The sequence below is a fragment of the Schistocerca gregaria genome, chromosome X (genome assembly GCF_023897955.1).
Source record: "Schistocerca gregaria isolate iqSchGreg1 chromosome X, iqSchGreg1.2, whole genome shotgun sequence".
In the NCBI taxonomy this organism is placed as follows: domain Eukaryota; kingdom Metazoa; phylum Arthropoda; class Insecta; order Orthoptera; family Acrididae; genus Schistocerca; species Schistocerca gregaria.
This window is the reverse complement of record NC_064931.1, coordinates 385,271,169-385,286,190: the sequence shown is the minus strand read 5'-3', so window position 1 is coordinate 385,286,190 and position 15,022 is coordinate 385,271,169. Positions and strand designations below refer to the sequence as shown.

At 41.5% G+C, this 15,022-nt stretch overlaps 1 protein-coding gene across 1 annotated transcript in view; it reads left to right on the top strand.

Annotated features, from left to right (window-relative positions):
- LOC126298076 (tachykinin-like peptides receptor 86C) overlaps positions 1-15,022 on the top strand; it is a 198,129-nt gene that overhangs the window by 46,912 nt on the left and 136,195 nt on the right. The window contains exon 2 of the mRNA XM_049989395.1: positions 9,873-10,086. Coding sequence (XP_049845352.1) covers positions 9,873-10,086 — 214 coding nt within the window. The remainder of the gene's footprint in view (positions 1-9,872; positions 10,087-15,022) is intronic.

Below are 15,022 nucleotides of genomic sequence, written 5' to 3'. Positions count from 1 at the left end.
TTGGTGAGATTTTTGTAGTCGTGAATTAATACGTAAGACCCGCTTGGCAGTATCAGGTTAAAGTGAGCAGTACTTCTAGTTTTCGGTGGAGCACAAGAGGTTCAAAACTCGACGCCAACTTGATAGTTTGTTCTTTATGTACCGTTTTAGCAAGCCATCGTTACCGAGCGAGGTGACGCAGTGGTTAGCGCGACAGTTCAAACTCGAGTCCGGCTATCCTAATTTAGGTTTTCCGTGATTTCCCTAAATCGCTTCAGGCAAATGCCGAGATCGTTCCTTTGAAAGGGCACCGATGACTTCCTTCCCTAATCCGATGGGACCGATGACCTCACTCATTGGTCCCCTCCCCCAAAATCAACCAACCAACCAAGCCACGGCACCTGTAAGTGCACTGTGTTTCTTATTAAACTATAAATCTCTTCTGATTGGCCCACCGGCAAAAGTCCTTCCCCAATGAAAGAACTATTTTTCAGTTGCACATATGTGTAAAGGAGAGCTCTTCGCGTGCTCGTTTTTGCAAACACCAACACGATAGTAGGAGTTATAGAACATCAGCCATCAAGTCAGAGGAGCCATATGCTATAGGGATGGAGGATGTTCATTTGTACACTATATATGCCGCAATCTGCACTACACCAACTGCTACCTGGACAACAACTAACGGATATTTGCTGGACTTCTCCAAAACTCTTCAGCTCCACTCCCTGTACCACTGGCTCCACAGACAGCAGCACAACCACCGCCAGCATTTACAGCATTAGCTGCAACTTCGTCTGCAGTGCCAACAGCCCCAAAATCGCCAGCAGCGGCATCGGACACAAGTTCGCCAGCAGTAGCAGCAGCAGAAGTCACATTATCACCAATAGCAGCTGCAATGCCGCCAGCAACAACACCAGCTACAGCGCCTACAATACCACCTGCTGTTAAACATCTCCTTCCACCTTTTATCTCACAACTTCACTTACACGCCCAATATAATCCTACTACAAAAGACAATAACAAGCCCAATACAAGTGAGCGTCAGAGTGAAACTACAAGTTCTCAGTTAATCGTATCAGACTCTGACGACATTCAGATCGAAACCACACCAGAATCACAAATCCCAGTATCTTCATTTTCTTTTGACTAAGCAAAGCTTAGCCAAGCCAAGAAACTCCTCAGGCATACTCAAAGATACATACCAGCATTGCAAATCCAACAACTGATTCCCAGGTTAGATACAATCAACATCAAAACCAATGACCCACATTCCCGTTCAACCCTACTCAGAATTATCCCTCTTTTGGAGGATATGTATCCACGGATTCACCCACACAACCCTTTCTTCAAACCTACCACAGCCTCTCAGCCGCCTTCAAACGTTGACAGAAGTAATTAAAGAGGCTGATTTAGAATACCCTGACGAAAAAATCGAAAGTGAATCGAATCAGATGTCACAAATTTATGTACGCGATACATTACTAATTCGGAATGATAATGTACCTCGCTACTTGGTAAACGCGTTTCAAGAATCACCCGACACAACAGACAAACTTACAAAAATTTGTGACTTTGATTTACCACAGGAAGAATCATGAAGAAGCATCTAAAATAACGACACAATTATACAGATGTCAGCAATGTCTGCAATATTCCGACCATCTGTTACAAAAATCCAACCACCTGTCCTCACTGCAAGTAACCCCATCCTCCAAAACAACACCCAAACCTAAAATCATCACCCACCTGCAACACTCGTGAACCACACATCATATTTATTCTCAAAGTGCAAATCCAAACCCCCACTTCAAAAACCTGAACTCTCTATCCCCACATGAACTGCCGATAAAACAGTCAAGGCAAACCATTCCCTTCGTTCTCCATCCACTACTGTAGACATAATCCGTTTCGTGACCTCAGTCCTCCAAAATAGCCACACATCTGAGGGACGCCATATTCTACAACAAAAAGCCTTGGCATACCCACTGTCTTCCATCTCAAAACACACGTTACCTATTCCCAAAATGAAACACATTTATTTTTTGATCGCTTCTAAATATCGTTTATACATTATAAGGTTCAGGCAAATCCAACACCTTCCATGAAAACCCTGACATGATAAGCAAATACAGTAGTATATCACATAGCTCCGAATAAATCGTGACATTAAATTAACCAAAGTAATATGAGTAACGAGTGAGCAAATGGAATACCACAGACTAACACAAGAATGCCTAAATGCATGTCATACCTTCCCACCGTGAGGCAGACGCAGTTCCGAGGGGAGAAACGAGGACAGAAGCCGAGAGCAGAACCGTGTTAAGGTAGAAGGCCCTACGATGAGGGACGGACAGTCCAGCCTACCTGTACGACTACCACCCGCACGTTTTAGCGTGAGACTTTTTCGCGTCTCAGGTACGTCAAGGACCACCCCCAGCCCATGTTAAAAGCTAGAGCCCTCCAGAAAAGCAGTATAGTTCTTACGATAACACAAAAAGGGCCACTACCACCCGCAAGTTTTAGCGTGAGATTTTTTCGCGTGTCTGTTACATTAGGACAATCCTCCAGCCCATGTTAAAAGATAGAGCCCTCCAGAAGAACAGTACAGATCTCATGATAACGCTAAAAGGACCACACCAGCTGCAGGTTTTAGCGTGAGACTTTTTAGCATCTCTGTTACGTTGCAAACTTTAAAAACATTGCCCCACCACGAAAAGTATAACGTTTCTCATTGGATAGACAGAATTTTTGTAGGCGAAGCTTAAGGTTAACATTGAGACACTGATTGGTCAGATGAAAACATAGCCAGATAGTTTTTTTAAAACCAACTTCGGTAAATGGTAGTAAGGAGAAGTTAGATGAGAGTTGGTTCCGAGACGGCGAGCTGGATGGCTGCTGCGCCGGCCGCTGCCGCCCTGACGCTGCTTAAACACCGACAAGGTAATGAACGCACGCGATGCCGCATTTTTGAGCGCATAAAGCTTCACTCAGAACTGCAGAAGACTCATCTGTTACACCCCCTTTTTTTGCGTAATACTAGTGTCGATCGTTAATTAAAACTCATGGTGTTCACATTTGCCACTTGAAGAACAGATATGAAACGCGATGATTTTTCTTTTATATAGTTATTGAGAAGCCACTGTAATTTACGACAAGTTAGATAAGTAATTAAAGATAATTGAGGGTCACTGTAGACCATTTTGATAGTTTTCTCTTTTGTGAAACTTAAATTAAACCGAGATTATAGATGTGATATAGCATAGGTCATCCTTCGATCGATTGTAGAACTTGGAAACCCATTCAGGGAATATTCGTTCACATTTTTGTTGAACGCAGTTGGTTTTTACCATCCTGTATTAAAACATTTCCTTTTATCAATAGTGCAATTTATAAACGATGTTTTGTGAGTAGAATAAAATTTCCAATGGTAAACTTAACTGCTTTTTCGACGTTATTTTACCAGCTAACTAAAAATAGGAAAGCCGTGAACCCTTTCCACTAAATTTAGTTAGTATTAAGATTCTTTTACAGGGAGTGCAGTGGAGCTGACGCTGAGATCATTAAGTATTTGGTTATATCATCGCTAGTCTCACTGAACTCTTCTGAATTCTACATGTCATGTGTGGTCTGGCGTCTCCTTACCAGCAACAGGTCCCAGGTTCAAACTAGTTAATTCCCTAAAAAACACGCTCACAGCGTCGTTGCGCGAAAGTGGTAGGGAGACACGATATAGAACAAACAGACACCACCATGAATATTTAGAACATAGTCCTCAGATACTTCCAATTTTAACTGAAAATCGCGCAGCACCCATACAATACGATATATCAAAATATCCATTCCCTCCGAACCAATAAATATCTCCTTATCCATATCTTCAGGCAATCCAAAATCCATGCCCTCCTCACCGACGGAACCTTCTTCCAATCTCACCAACTCATACGCTAGTCTCCTTACATCCCTTCACGAACTAATAATACCAGTCCCATCTCCCTTGGCTGAGAAACCATCGTCCATCTCTGAAATATCTCTTCTACCTCCAGCCACTCTGAAACGATCATAATAACCACATCACCCTCGCCATCTTTCTCCAAAAACTTGTATTAACTCTTGCTATAATCACCATTTGTCTTAACCATCCAAACATGTCCAAAATGGCTTCCAATCTAAACCAGCGCTTACGCACACCTGCCGACAAACAACAGTGTCATCAGTATATCAATACATCAATATATATCCACAATGACCATGAAATCCACATCCCTGCCCACGCCAGAACTGACACAGACGGCATTATTGATTCCCTTAACCACATGAGGTGCACCACAGTGAAAGTCCTAGATCCAACTGAGAGTGTATCATCTACCTGTCCTTTTCCCGATTTCATGCCATGTACCGAACGAGACCAAAATCTCTCGTAATTTTTACGCTGACAAATTGAGGGCTATTCCAGTGCCAGCTGCAATTCATACTATGGCCAAATGAAAATCCATGAATCCAACCTTCAAAATCCTGACTCTGCCCAGCGTGAGGCTGAGTTCCTACAACACACAATCGTAAATGCAATTAACAACCATATTTCACTCTGAAATATCTGCTATAACCTCCCATTTCTCCCTCTACGTGTTCCTGCTCTCCTCCTGGGATGCCGAAGTCTCTACAGAGAATTCCTTCTTACTCGTTAACGAAACACGCTGAATATCTTTTGTTCTTTCCAAATCTGTATTACAGTTCTTTTCTTTTAAGCCATATATCCGTGGTATATACCCTCTTCTAAGAAACCTAACTGGATACATCCGTAGTATACGTACATTTAGGTTCTTCAGAAAAGAATAAATACCGTGGGTGTATGGTATTAAACATAAAAACGGAAATTTAGTTTTGGAAAGAAAAAATGGAAATTTGAAAGGACTGCTTTGAGGAGCTTTTAAATTCTGAAGACGGAAGTGCAGAAATGGAGGAACAACAAAAATATCCGAACTTAGAGCTCTTAGTTGCACAGTTGACAGTGAAAGAGATAGTAGGCTCAATCAACATGCTAAAAAACAGGGAACCTCCAAGGAAAGATGGAATAACAGCTGAAGTACTTAAAAATGGAGGGGAGACAATTGCAAAGGAAATACACAAACTCGTGACCAACGGAGAAAGAATGCCATCTTAGTAGACAGAAGCGATGACAGCATCTGTCCATAAAAATGGCAAGAAACAGGAACGTAGAAATTATAGAGACATTTCATTAATTACCACAGCCTATAAATTGTTCTCCAAGATTCTCCAGACTAAGTTAGAACCATATTAAAAGAAGTAACAGATGAGAAACAAGCGGGATTTGTGAAGATTCTTTGCACCACTCAGCAGATATTTGTACTAAAAGAAGCTATGTCAGAATACAGGGAATACATTGAAACAATGGCGGTATTGGTTTATTGTAAGAAAGCCTATGACAGCAAAACGAGAGAAAAGTTGTGGGGGAAAATGCAGAAGTTTTCAATACCAAAGATAAATTACAAATCTTGTAAATGTTATACTGGAAGACTCTGAATGGATAATGAAAATGGATGGAGAATATTCCACTCTTTTTGAAGTAAAACCATGAGTTTGGTAAGGAGGTGAAATACTACCACTCCTGTTCAACATAATTATGAAAGAAGCACTGGGTGCAGCAAACGAAACAGAAAAGGAAATCGACATAGGAATAAAAATGAATGAGCTGGTCGTTGCAGATCATGTAGCATTTTTCGCCGGAAATCTAGACGACTTGGAAATATTGGGAAGCAAAGGAAGCTGGATTACAGGTAAATGAGAGAAAACAAAATTCATGAGAGTAGAAAGAAATTACAAGACAGAAAGGCGAGATACCACGCAGATTGGTAACCACGTGTTTGAGGAAGCATAAGTGTTTAAATATCTGTGGGTTGTAATAAAGAACAGAAATGATGAGAAACAAGAAGTAGAAGCGAGGAACAAAGCAGCATCCCGAGCGTCATATTAGCTCAACAAATTAGTCATCTAAAATTTTTTCAAGAGTAACCAAAGTAAGGTTATATAAACCTATACTCAGACCAGTATTAATATATGGATGAGAAATATGAAGAATAGATAAGCATACAGAGAGAAAGGAAAAGGTTCTGAAAATAAAGTACTGCAGAAGATATTTGGACCAATTTGTGAGAGAAGAGAATAGCGAAGAAGAAATAACGGAGAGCAGATGTGATGCAGAAGCCAAGGTAAAGACACTGAAGTGGGCCGGTCACATCTGTAAAAGACAGGAAGAATCAAGACTGAATGAAATCTCAGGGAAGAAAGCAAAAGGACGAAATCTTTTAGGCAGACTGAAAATGAAATGGAGATACCATGTAGTCAAGGATGGTCATATAACTGGAATAAGGTGTCAAGTACAGAACCTTGTATGGGAGGCTACTTGGCGAGACCAAAACCAATTGTGGTTTATGCGCTCAAGAAAATAAGTAAGTATTGCTTTCTGGACTGCGATTCAAGCTACAAACCTACACATGCCCTGTTAACTACATCCACCTTTTAGCATCTTTCCCGTACCACTGTCCTACATATGTTACCGTAGAATAACTATTTATGTTCCTGCAAGCGTGCGTCAAGGGTCTCTCCTGTTCCCATACCCTCATTTACATCCTGCACGTCGTAGACATTCCCAACCCCCCTCCCCCCTTTCCCCCCGACTTGGCTCCTGCAATATATTGACGATAGCGCCTACCTAGATAGCAACCACACCTTACAACTCTCCGATGCCTCCCACCAGAGCCACACGAAACTCCTGGTCGAGTGGTGTAATACTAGGGAACTTGAAATTAATCCACAGAAAAGTAAAAAAAAAACATCTTTAGTCGCAACACTCAGCGATTTCGTCGCCCAGATTTTCACCTATCAGTCTACAACCAACCCATCGCTCCATCTAACACAGTACCATTTACAGAAAACTAGTAAGAAGTGTGCATTTCATTGTTATCCAACACAAAGACCGAAACCGACTAAGGCTACTAACAGTCCTCACCTTCTACCGCTATCCTCACCAACAAGTCTCTCACCTTCCCCATACCAACTTATGCCAACATGGCCCGGAGCTCTGGCTCCGCTAAATTTTACAAATCCCTTGAAATTCTGGAAAGACGTGCATTCCACACTTGCCTTCTGCGTCCAAGTATCTTCCCCATCTCGCATCCTATATCGACTTATGCACTTTCCACAGTTTAGCATCTAGTACATTAATCGCAAAACCAATTCCCAGCACACATTATTCTATCCACTAACCATGAATCCAGGTACACTTGTAATATTTATGGGTAAACTTCCTGTTGGAAAGTGTAAAGTCGTTCAGCATGGCTTAAATCTCATTACAGTATAGCTTGTTGCATCGTGATCAAGAGTTAAGGCGTGGGTGTTCACATGAGAACCTCTCATTGTTTGATCGTAACATGGCCTTGTATAGTAGCGTTGTCTTTCTTGGCCTCTAATTGGGCAAAAGTAAAAGGGGAGGCTCAACTACAGCTCAACAACAGTTTGATGGCGTCATTCGCCGTTAGCAGTCTGTAGTGAGGGAGAAACACTTTGTGGTCTGAGCAGAGGTGTGTTAACTGTTCAGGGGATTTATTTTATAACGGGCGTTCAAAACGAAACGAGCAGGAGGCATAATTACAGAAACCAGTACCTGTATATTGGAAGTATTGACCCTGGCTGTTGAGACACTTGTCCCACTGTGACACACGGCGGTGAATGGCTGTCTCTTAAAATTCCCCCGGCTGCGATGTGAACCAGTTCCGCACGTATAGCTGGACGTCGTCCTCCGAGGTGAATCGTTTGCCGCTCAGAGCCTTTTTAAGGGGACCAAAAATGGCGTAATTACAGGGACAACAGTGAATGCCCAGCGTTACTCGCAAATCTTGACCACTCTTCGCCAAGCGATCAAATCAAAATGACCAGACAATCTCACCCGTGGAGTCATTGTGCCCCACGACAAAGCAAAGCCTCATACGGCCAACACAGTCACGGCACTCCAGCAGAAATTCAAAGGGGAGCTTCTCAGCCACCCTCTATAGAGTCTGGACCTCTCCCTTTGTGATTACTCCATTATTTTCAACAGGTTTTATGTATTTCGAAACTTCTATTAAATGTTTATGACACTAACTGCCCGACTGCAAATGGTGTCTGCATTGCTAAATAGTCTCCCAGAGACAATTGCCCCCTCCATTGAAGACTAACTCCACCCTACATTTGAACGTTAAAAATCGTCCTAACGAGAAACGGAGCTTTTGAAAATATACCACCTCGAGTTCAGACAATTGGTAAGAGAAAGGTGCCATCTGCTGTGGACCTCAAACTCAGTTGAAACCAGGTAAAAAGTTGCGAACGTCACGTGTTACTGTATACACCGAATAACAGCGAGTCGTCCAACAACAATTTATATACGCAACGCGCTCGCACATTATCAGATACCTGCACCTGCACTGACCGCTATAGAATCCGCAATCGTCGCCATGGAGACCAGAGAAGGAACTGTTACGTTTCCAGTAGCATGTAGATCACTGGAGGATGGATTACTGAGAAAGACTCATGTAGCCTGCACAAGACTAGAGTGAAGCGCGTAAGAGCTGGAGACAACGTACAGTGGAACTCGCAGACGACCACATTTGGCTGTACACCACTACGTGCAGTGGAATGAGTGAAGGCTCGAGCTTGTGCTCGACAGGAATCTACTGTCCATACCACAAGATGTGCGCCTGCTGCACTCGATACCAGCATAATTATAAAAAATCTCGGTATTTGTCTCACCTGATATTATCCACTAGAGATGGGCCGTTCGCGAAATAACGGGTCCAAAGGAACGGTTCACCAAGATGAACGGAACGAGCGAGGAACGAATTCTAAGGAACGGTCTTTCATAGTTAACTTCGGTCACGGCTTTCTACTTATAGTTCCTAGGAACGGCACGTCGGTCGGTCTCGTTCCAGCCTGTCTCGGTCTTGCTCTCGCTCGGCCGGCCTCGTCCTTCTTCGCGTTGCCACTCGTCACAGTTCCACTGCCGACTGCTCATGGTTCAGTATCGAGGTGTTGTTTGTTTCTTTCGCTTCGCACGTCCATTCTAGATCTGTTTCAAACCTATTTTGAACTCTGAACTTCTTGTTCTCTTCGTATTCTATTCAGGCTCCACGACCGGTACTTAAATTGTATTTTATAATTACGTAAAATACATAAAATTTACGTGGCATGTAATACACTACTGGCCATGAAAATTGCTACACCTAGAAGAAATACAGATGATAAACGGGTATTCATTGGACAAATATATTATACTTAAGAGTACTGCTTTGTGGGAATATGTCAACAAATAATTTTTTTAAATAGTCAAGTTTTTCTGCATCAAATTATACATCATACTGAGAGTATTTCGTTTTTTAAAGTCATAAAATAGAATTTTAAAATATATCGTTGGATTACGCACGACCTCTTGCAGTTTAAGACAAATTTCTCCCATTTCGCAATGGAATGTTATCAAATTCACACAAATAAAGAAACTGTTTCTAAAATATTAGATTTATTCTGTTTAGTGAAATATCTTCTGTTTACAACGTTTAATGGATTACTCATGTTACAAGAATAGAAACAAGTTTAAGTGCCTCGAAACCTTGTGGTAAACTTCTAGCTTCTCCATCTGTCCGATGACGTTTTGCTGAGTTCACCTCACGATAATGAATGAGCCCTTTTCCAGACACAAGACTTCCTCATCAGTGCTTTGTGAAGTTATCCACAAAACGGCACGATTTAACAGAAAATGTCTTATTTGAAAAATGCTAAAAACTATCTAGAAATATCAGTTGTGGTAGCTTTTACAGTCGCTTAGATACTTGTCTGTGTGTTGACAGCACACCGGCGCATGCGCACGGTGACCAACTACTTCCTGGTGAACCTGAGCGTGGCCGACCTGCTGATGGCGCTGCTCAACTGCGCCTTCAACTTCGCCTTCATGCTCAACTCTGACTGGCCGTTCGGGGTCGTTTACTGCTCGGTCAACAACTTCGTTGCCAACGTGACCGTCTCCTCCAGCGCCTTCACGCTCGCTGCCATATCTCTCGACAGGTGAACACATTTCCTGATTACTGATATTCTAACTATTAAGAGGGCTTACAGAGGTTTCGTAAACACACAGTCGACCAAACAAAAACTGTTCGCAAGGAAATGGCTAAGTCACATGCCGCGCATTCTCGGCGTTTTTCTGTTTTGTCTGTATGCTTAAATCTATTTACAGAAGTAGCAGACATAATAGAAATGCAAATGCAGCAGAAAAACTGATTAAGATGAAACTGAGTGCGAGAGAATAAATGTTTGACGATGAGCTCATAAACTGAGGTCGCGAAGTAAATTTACAAATACGTTGGGAGAAACAAGTTCAGCTATACGCTTCATGAGTCCGAATAAGAAGTTTAAATTCTGTCAGACAATATTTATTAAAATTCGGTTGGACGTTTATAAATGATCCGAAAGAAGTAATCAGGTACGAAAATGTACTGTCTTTCAATTGACAGGATAAGCGTAGAAAATTGTAATCCAACGGAAATGATGGTTCGCTTCTCCATAACTTCCAACGAAAACAGAAGTCAATAATTTCTGTTGTCTGCGGGTATGAAAGTAACGACAGAATCCACCACGTTTCGTCTTACTACAGTGAGTTAATTACAGAATACGAATGTTTCTGATTTGACATTTTTAAATTTACCCACGAGATACTATCGTTGCTGAAAGTGATTTTAAATATACAGGATGATTCAAAATACTTATTACACGTTTCGACGAGGTGTAGATGAGTCTCAGTAGATGAAGTTTAGATAAGGAACCCATGTCCGGAAATGTACCGTTTGTATATAAAGTCATTTTGAGGATCGGATCACTTCAAAATCTCCCACGTCACGGTTCACACATACAGGAGACAATGGGCTCTGACCTGTGTGCTGTAGGAGCAAGTGGCACGAGCAATGTTTCGAGTATATGTCCTCGGGTTCTCTTCTACATTACGGACGTCCTCTTCAAAGTCGAGTGCAGAGCGCCCTTAGAGCACCACAGCCAACCTTCCTAGTTTCGAACGTATCAATGTCTCGCAGCCATAGCTGTAGTCGGATGAAGGTGTTATGTGATGTCATAATTATAACCGGGGCTGACGACGGACCTCTTCTTAGACTGTGTTCCTACCTTGAAGTGGGAAATTTAAAGTGATCCGAACTTCAAACTTATTTTATATCTAAACCGTATATTTTAGGACATGGATTCCTTATAAAACCTCACCTACTAAATTCCTTCTACAACTCCTGGAAGCTTGTAATAGGAATTATGAATCGTTCTGTCGAGGAAATATGCCTATTATGGGAGAGATCGATAATGTGATACAGCTAGACTCTGACTAAAGCAAGTGCTCATCTCTATTAAGAAGTAACAGAATTTAGTTCGCACAGCGCCTGAGTGTCAGTTAGGCCGTTACGTATCTGAAGATTGTCGAGAATCCTTGATTTTATAAGTGTCGAATTTCAATTTTTTTTCACTGTTTGTGCTTGTAGGGCTTTAATATCTGAAGTTGAGTCGATACTTCAACAATATTCATATGTTTACATTGTTGTTGTTGTTGTGGTCTTCAGTCCTGAGACTGGTTTGATGCAGCTCTCCATGCTACTCTATCCTGTGCAAGCTTCTTCATCTCCCAGTACCTACTGCAACCTACATCCTTCTGAATCTGCTTAGTGTACTCATCTCTCGGTCTCCCTCTACGATTTTTACCCTCCACACTGCCCTCCAATGCTAAATTTGTGATCCCTTGATGCCTCAAAACATGTCCTACCAACCGATCCCTTCTTCTAGTCAAGTTGTGCCACAAACTTCTCTTCTCCCCAATCCTATTCAATACCTCCTCATTAGTTACGTGATCTATCCACCTTATCTTCAGTATTCTTCTGTAGCACCACATTTCGAAAGCTTCTATTCTCTTCTTGTCCAAACTAGTTATCGTCCATGTTTCACTTCCATACATGGCTACACTCCAAACAAATATTTTCAGAAATGACTTCCTGACACTTAAATCTATATTCGATGTTAACAAATTTCTCTTCTTCAGAAACGCTTTCCTTGCCATTGCCAGTCTACATTTTATATCCTCTCTACTTCGACCATCATCAGTTATTTTACTTCCTAAATAGCAAAACTCCTTTACTACTTTAAGTGTCTCATTTCCTAATCTAATTCCCTCAGCATCACCCGATTTAATTGGACTACATTCCATTATCCTCGTTTTGCTTTTGTTGATGTTCATCTTATATCCTCATTTCAAGACACTGTCCATTCCGTTCAACTGCTCTTCCAAGTCCTTTGCCGTCTCTGACAGAATTACAATGTCATCGGCGAACCTCAAAGTTTTTACTTCGTCTCCATGAATTTTAATACCTACTCCAAATTTTTCTTTTGTTTCCTTTACTGCTTGCTCAATATACAGATTGAATAACATCGGGGAGAGGCTACAACCCTGTCCCACTCCTTTCCCAACCACTGCTTCCCTTTCATGCCCCTCGACTCTTATGACTGCCATCTGGTTTCTGTACAAATTGTAAATAGCCTTTCGCTCCCTGTATTTTACCCCTGCCACCTTTAGAATTTGAAAAAGAGTATTCCAGTCAACATTGTCAAAAGCTTTCTCTTAGTCTACAAACGCTAGAAACGTAGGTTTGCCTTTTCTTAATCTTTCTTCTAAGATAAGTCGTAAGGTCAGTATTGCCTCACGTGTTCCAACATTTCGACGGAATCCAAACTGATCCTCCCCGAGGTCCGCATCTACCAGTTTTTCCATTCGTCTGTAAACAATTCGCGTTAGTATTTTGCAGCTGTGACTTATTAAACTGATAGTTCGGTATTTTTCACATCTGTCAGCACCTGCTTTCTTTCGGATTGGAATTATTATATTCTTCTTGAAGTCTGAGGGTATTTCGCCTGTTTCATACATCTTGCTCACCAGCTGGTAGAGTTTTGTCATGACTGGCTCTGCCAAGGCCGTCAGTAGTTCTAATGGAATGTTGTCTACTCCGTGGGCCTTGTTTCGACTCAGGTCTTTCAGTGCTCTGTCAAACACTTCACGCAGTATCGTATCACCCATTTCGTCTTCATCTACATCCTCTTCCATTTCCATAATATTGTCCTCAAGTACATCACCCTTGTATAAACCTTCTATATACTCCTTCCACCTTTCTGCCTTCCCTTCTTTGCTTAGAACTGGGTTGCCATCTGAGCTCTTGATCTTCATACACGTGGTTCTCTTCTCTCCAAAGGTCTCTTTAATTTTCCTGTAGGCAGTATCTATCTTACCCCTAGTGAGATAAGCCTCTACATCCTTACATTTGTCCTCTAGCCATCCCTGTTTAGCCATTTTGCACTTCCTGTCGATCTCATTTTTGAGACGTTTGTATTCCTTTTTGCCTGCTTCATTTACTGCATTTTTATATTTTCTCCTTTCATCAATTAAATTCAATATTTCTTCTGTTACCCAAGGATTTCTAGCAGCCCTCGTCTTTTTACCTACTTTATCCTCTGCTGCCTTCACTACTACATCCCTCAGAGCTACCCATTCTTCTTCTACTGTATTTCTTTCCCCTATTCCTGTCAATTGTTCCCTTATGCTCTCCCTGAAACTCTGTACAACCTCTGGTTCTTTCAGTTTATCCAGGTCCCATCTCCTTAATTTCCCACATTTTTGCATTTTCTTCAGTTTTAATCTACAGGTCATAACCAATAGATTGTGGTCAGAGTCCACATCTGCCCCTGGAAATGTCTTACAACTTAAAACCTGGTTCCTAAATCTCTGTCTTACCATTATATAATCTATCTGATACCTTTTAGTATCTCCAGGGTTCTTCCATGTATACAACATGTTTACATTATTAGCAAAATATTCTTTCATTTTCTATAATTAATTGTTCTTCAAACTCTGCAGTGTTACTATGAGGCTAGGTTTCCACCGCAAAATGTCTCATTCCTAATATGCTATACCATGGGTATCCTATTAAGCGACGGTATCGCATATGCTGTCTCGCATTAGGATAATTTCAGCTTGCAATCCTGGTAGCTGGATTCATACTCAATTTTTTACTAAATGGTTTGACAATTTTGTGAGCTCTTTGAAGCCATCTGAAGATAATCCTGTTGTGGTAATACATGATGGGCATCATGTCACATTTGTGTGATAGACTGCGCAAGAGAAAACCGTGTCCACATCATCTGTTTAGCACCCCATTCCACGCATAAAATGCTGTCTCTCGTGTGGAATTTGTGGGAGCGTTAAAAACGCACTATCCCCAAGAAATAGAAACCTGATGGGCAAATAACCCAGGTCAAGTAGTTACCTCATTTTAAATTACGCGGTTATTTGGAGCTACCTATTTGAAAGCAGTAAGAATGGAAAATGCTATAAACGGCCTCTGGAAAGCGAAACTTTTCCAGTGTGATCCGCTTATACTTGGAGACAATGACTTTGCAATACACCAGGAGTTTTACATACAAGATGCAAACAAAGGAGTAAATGTCAATCTAAATAGTATCCGGCCAGCTCCCAAAATCAGCAAGCCAGATCAGGAGCCACCAGCTCTATTAAAATCAGCGCTTTCTGAATCTGGTTAGTAGCTAAAATCGTCTCCATAGAGGGAACGTTTGAAACAATTTGAGGGGAAACCTGTAGCGGTATCTAAGAAGACAGAAGCGAAGGTATTGTTCTTGGAAAAGAAAGAATGATAGAATCGCAGGAAACATAACATTCTAGTCATTGGGAGTCTGCTACAAATTTAAATGACGACAATGCTTCAGACGTGCAATCTGAAGAAGAAGACACTAAATGCGTTTTATGCAGCGGTCGTTAGTCTCAAGACTAACATAGAGCATAGTGCGCGGAATACTATCCTTGAGCTATCGAAAAAAGTTAACCTGTGAAGCAGCTTTTTATGACCCGGTTGCACTTCTTTTGAACAATAAATGCAAAAAATACTTGCAGTAA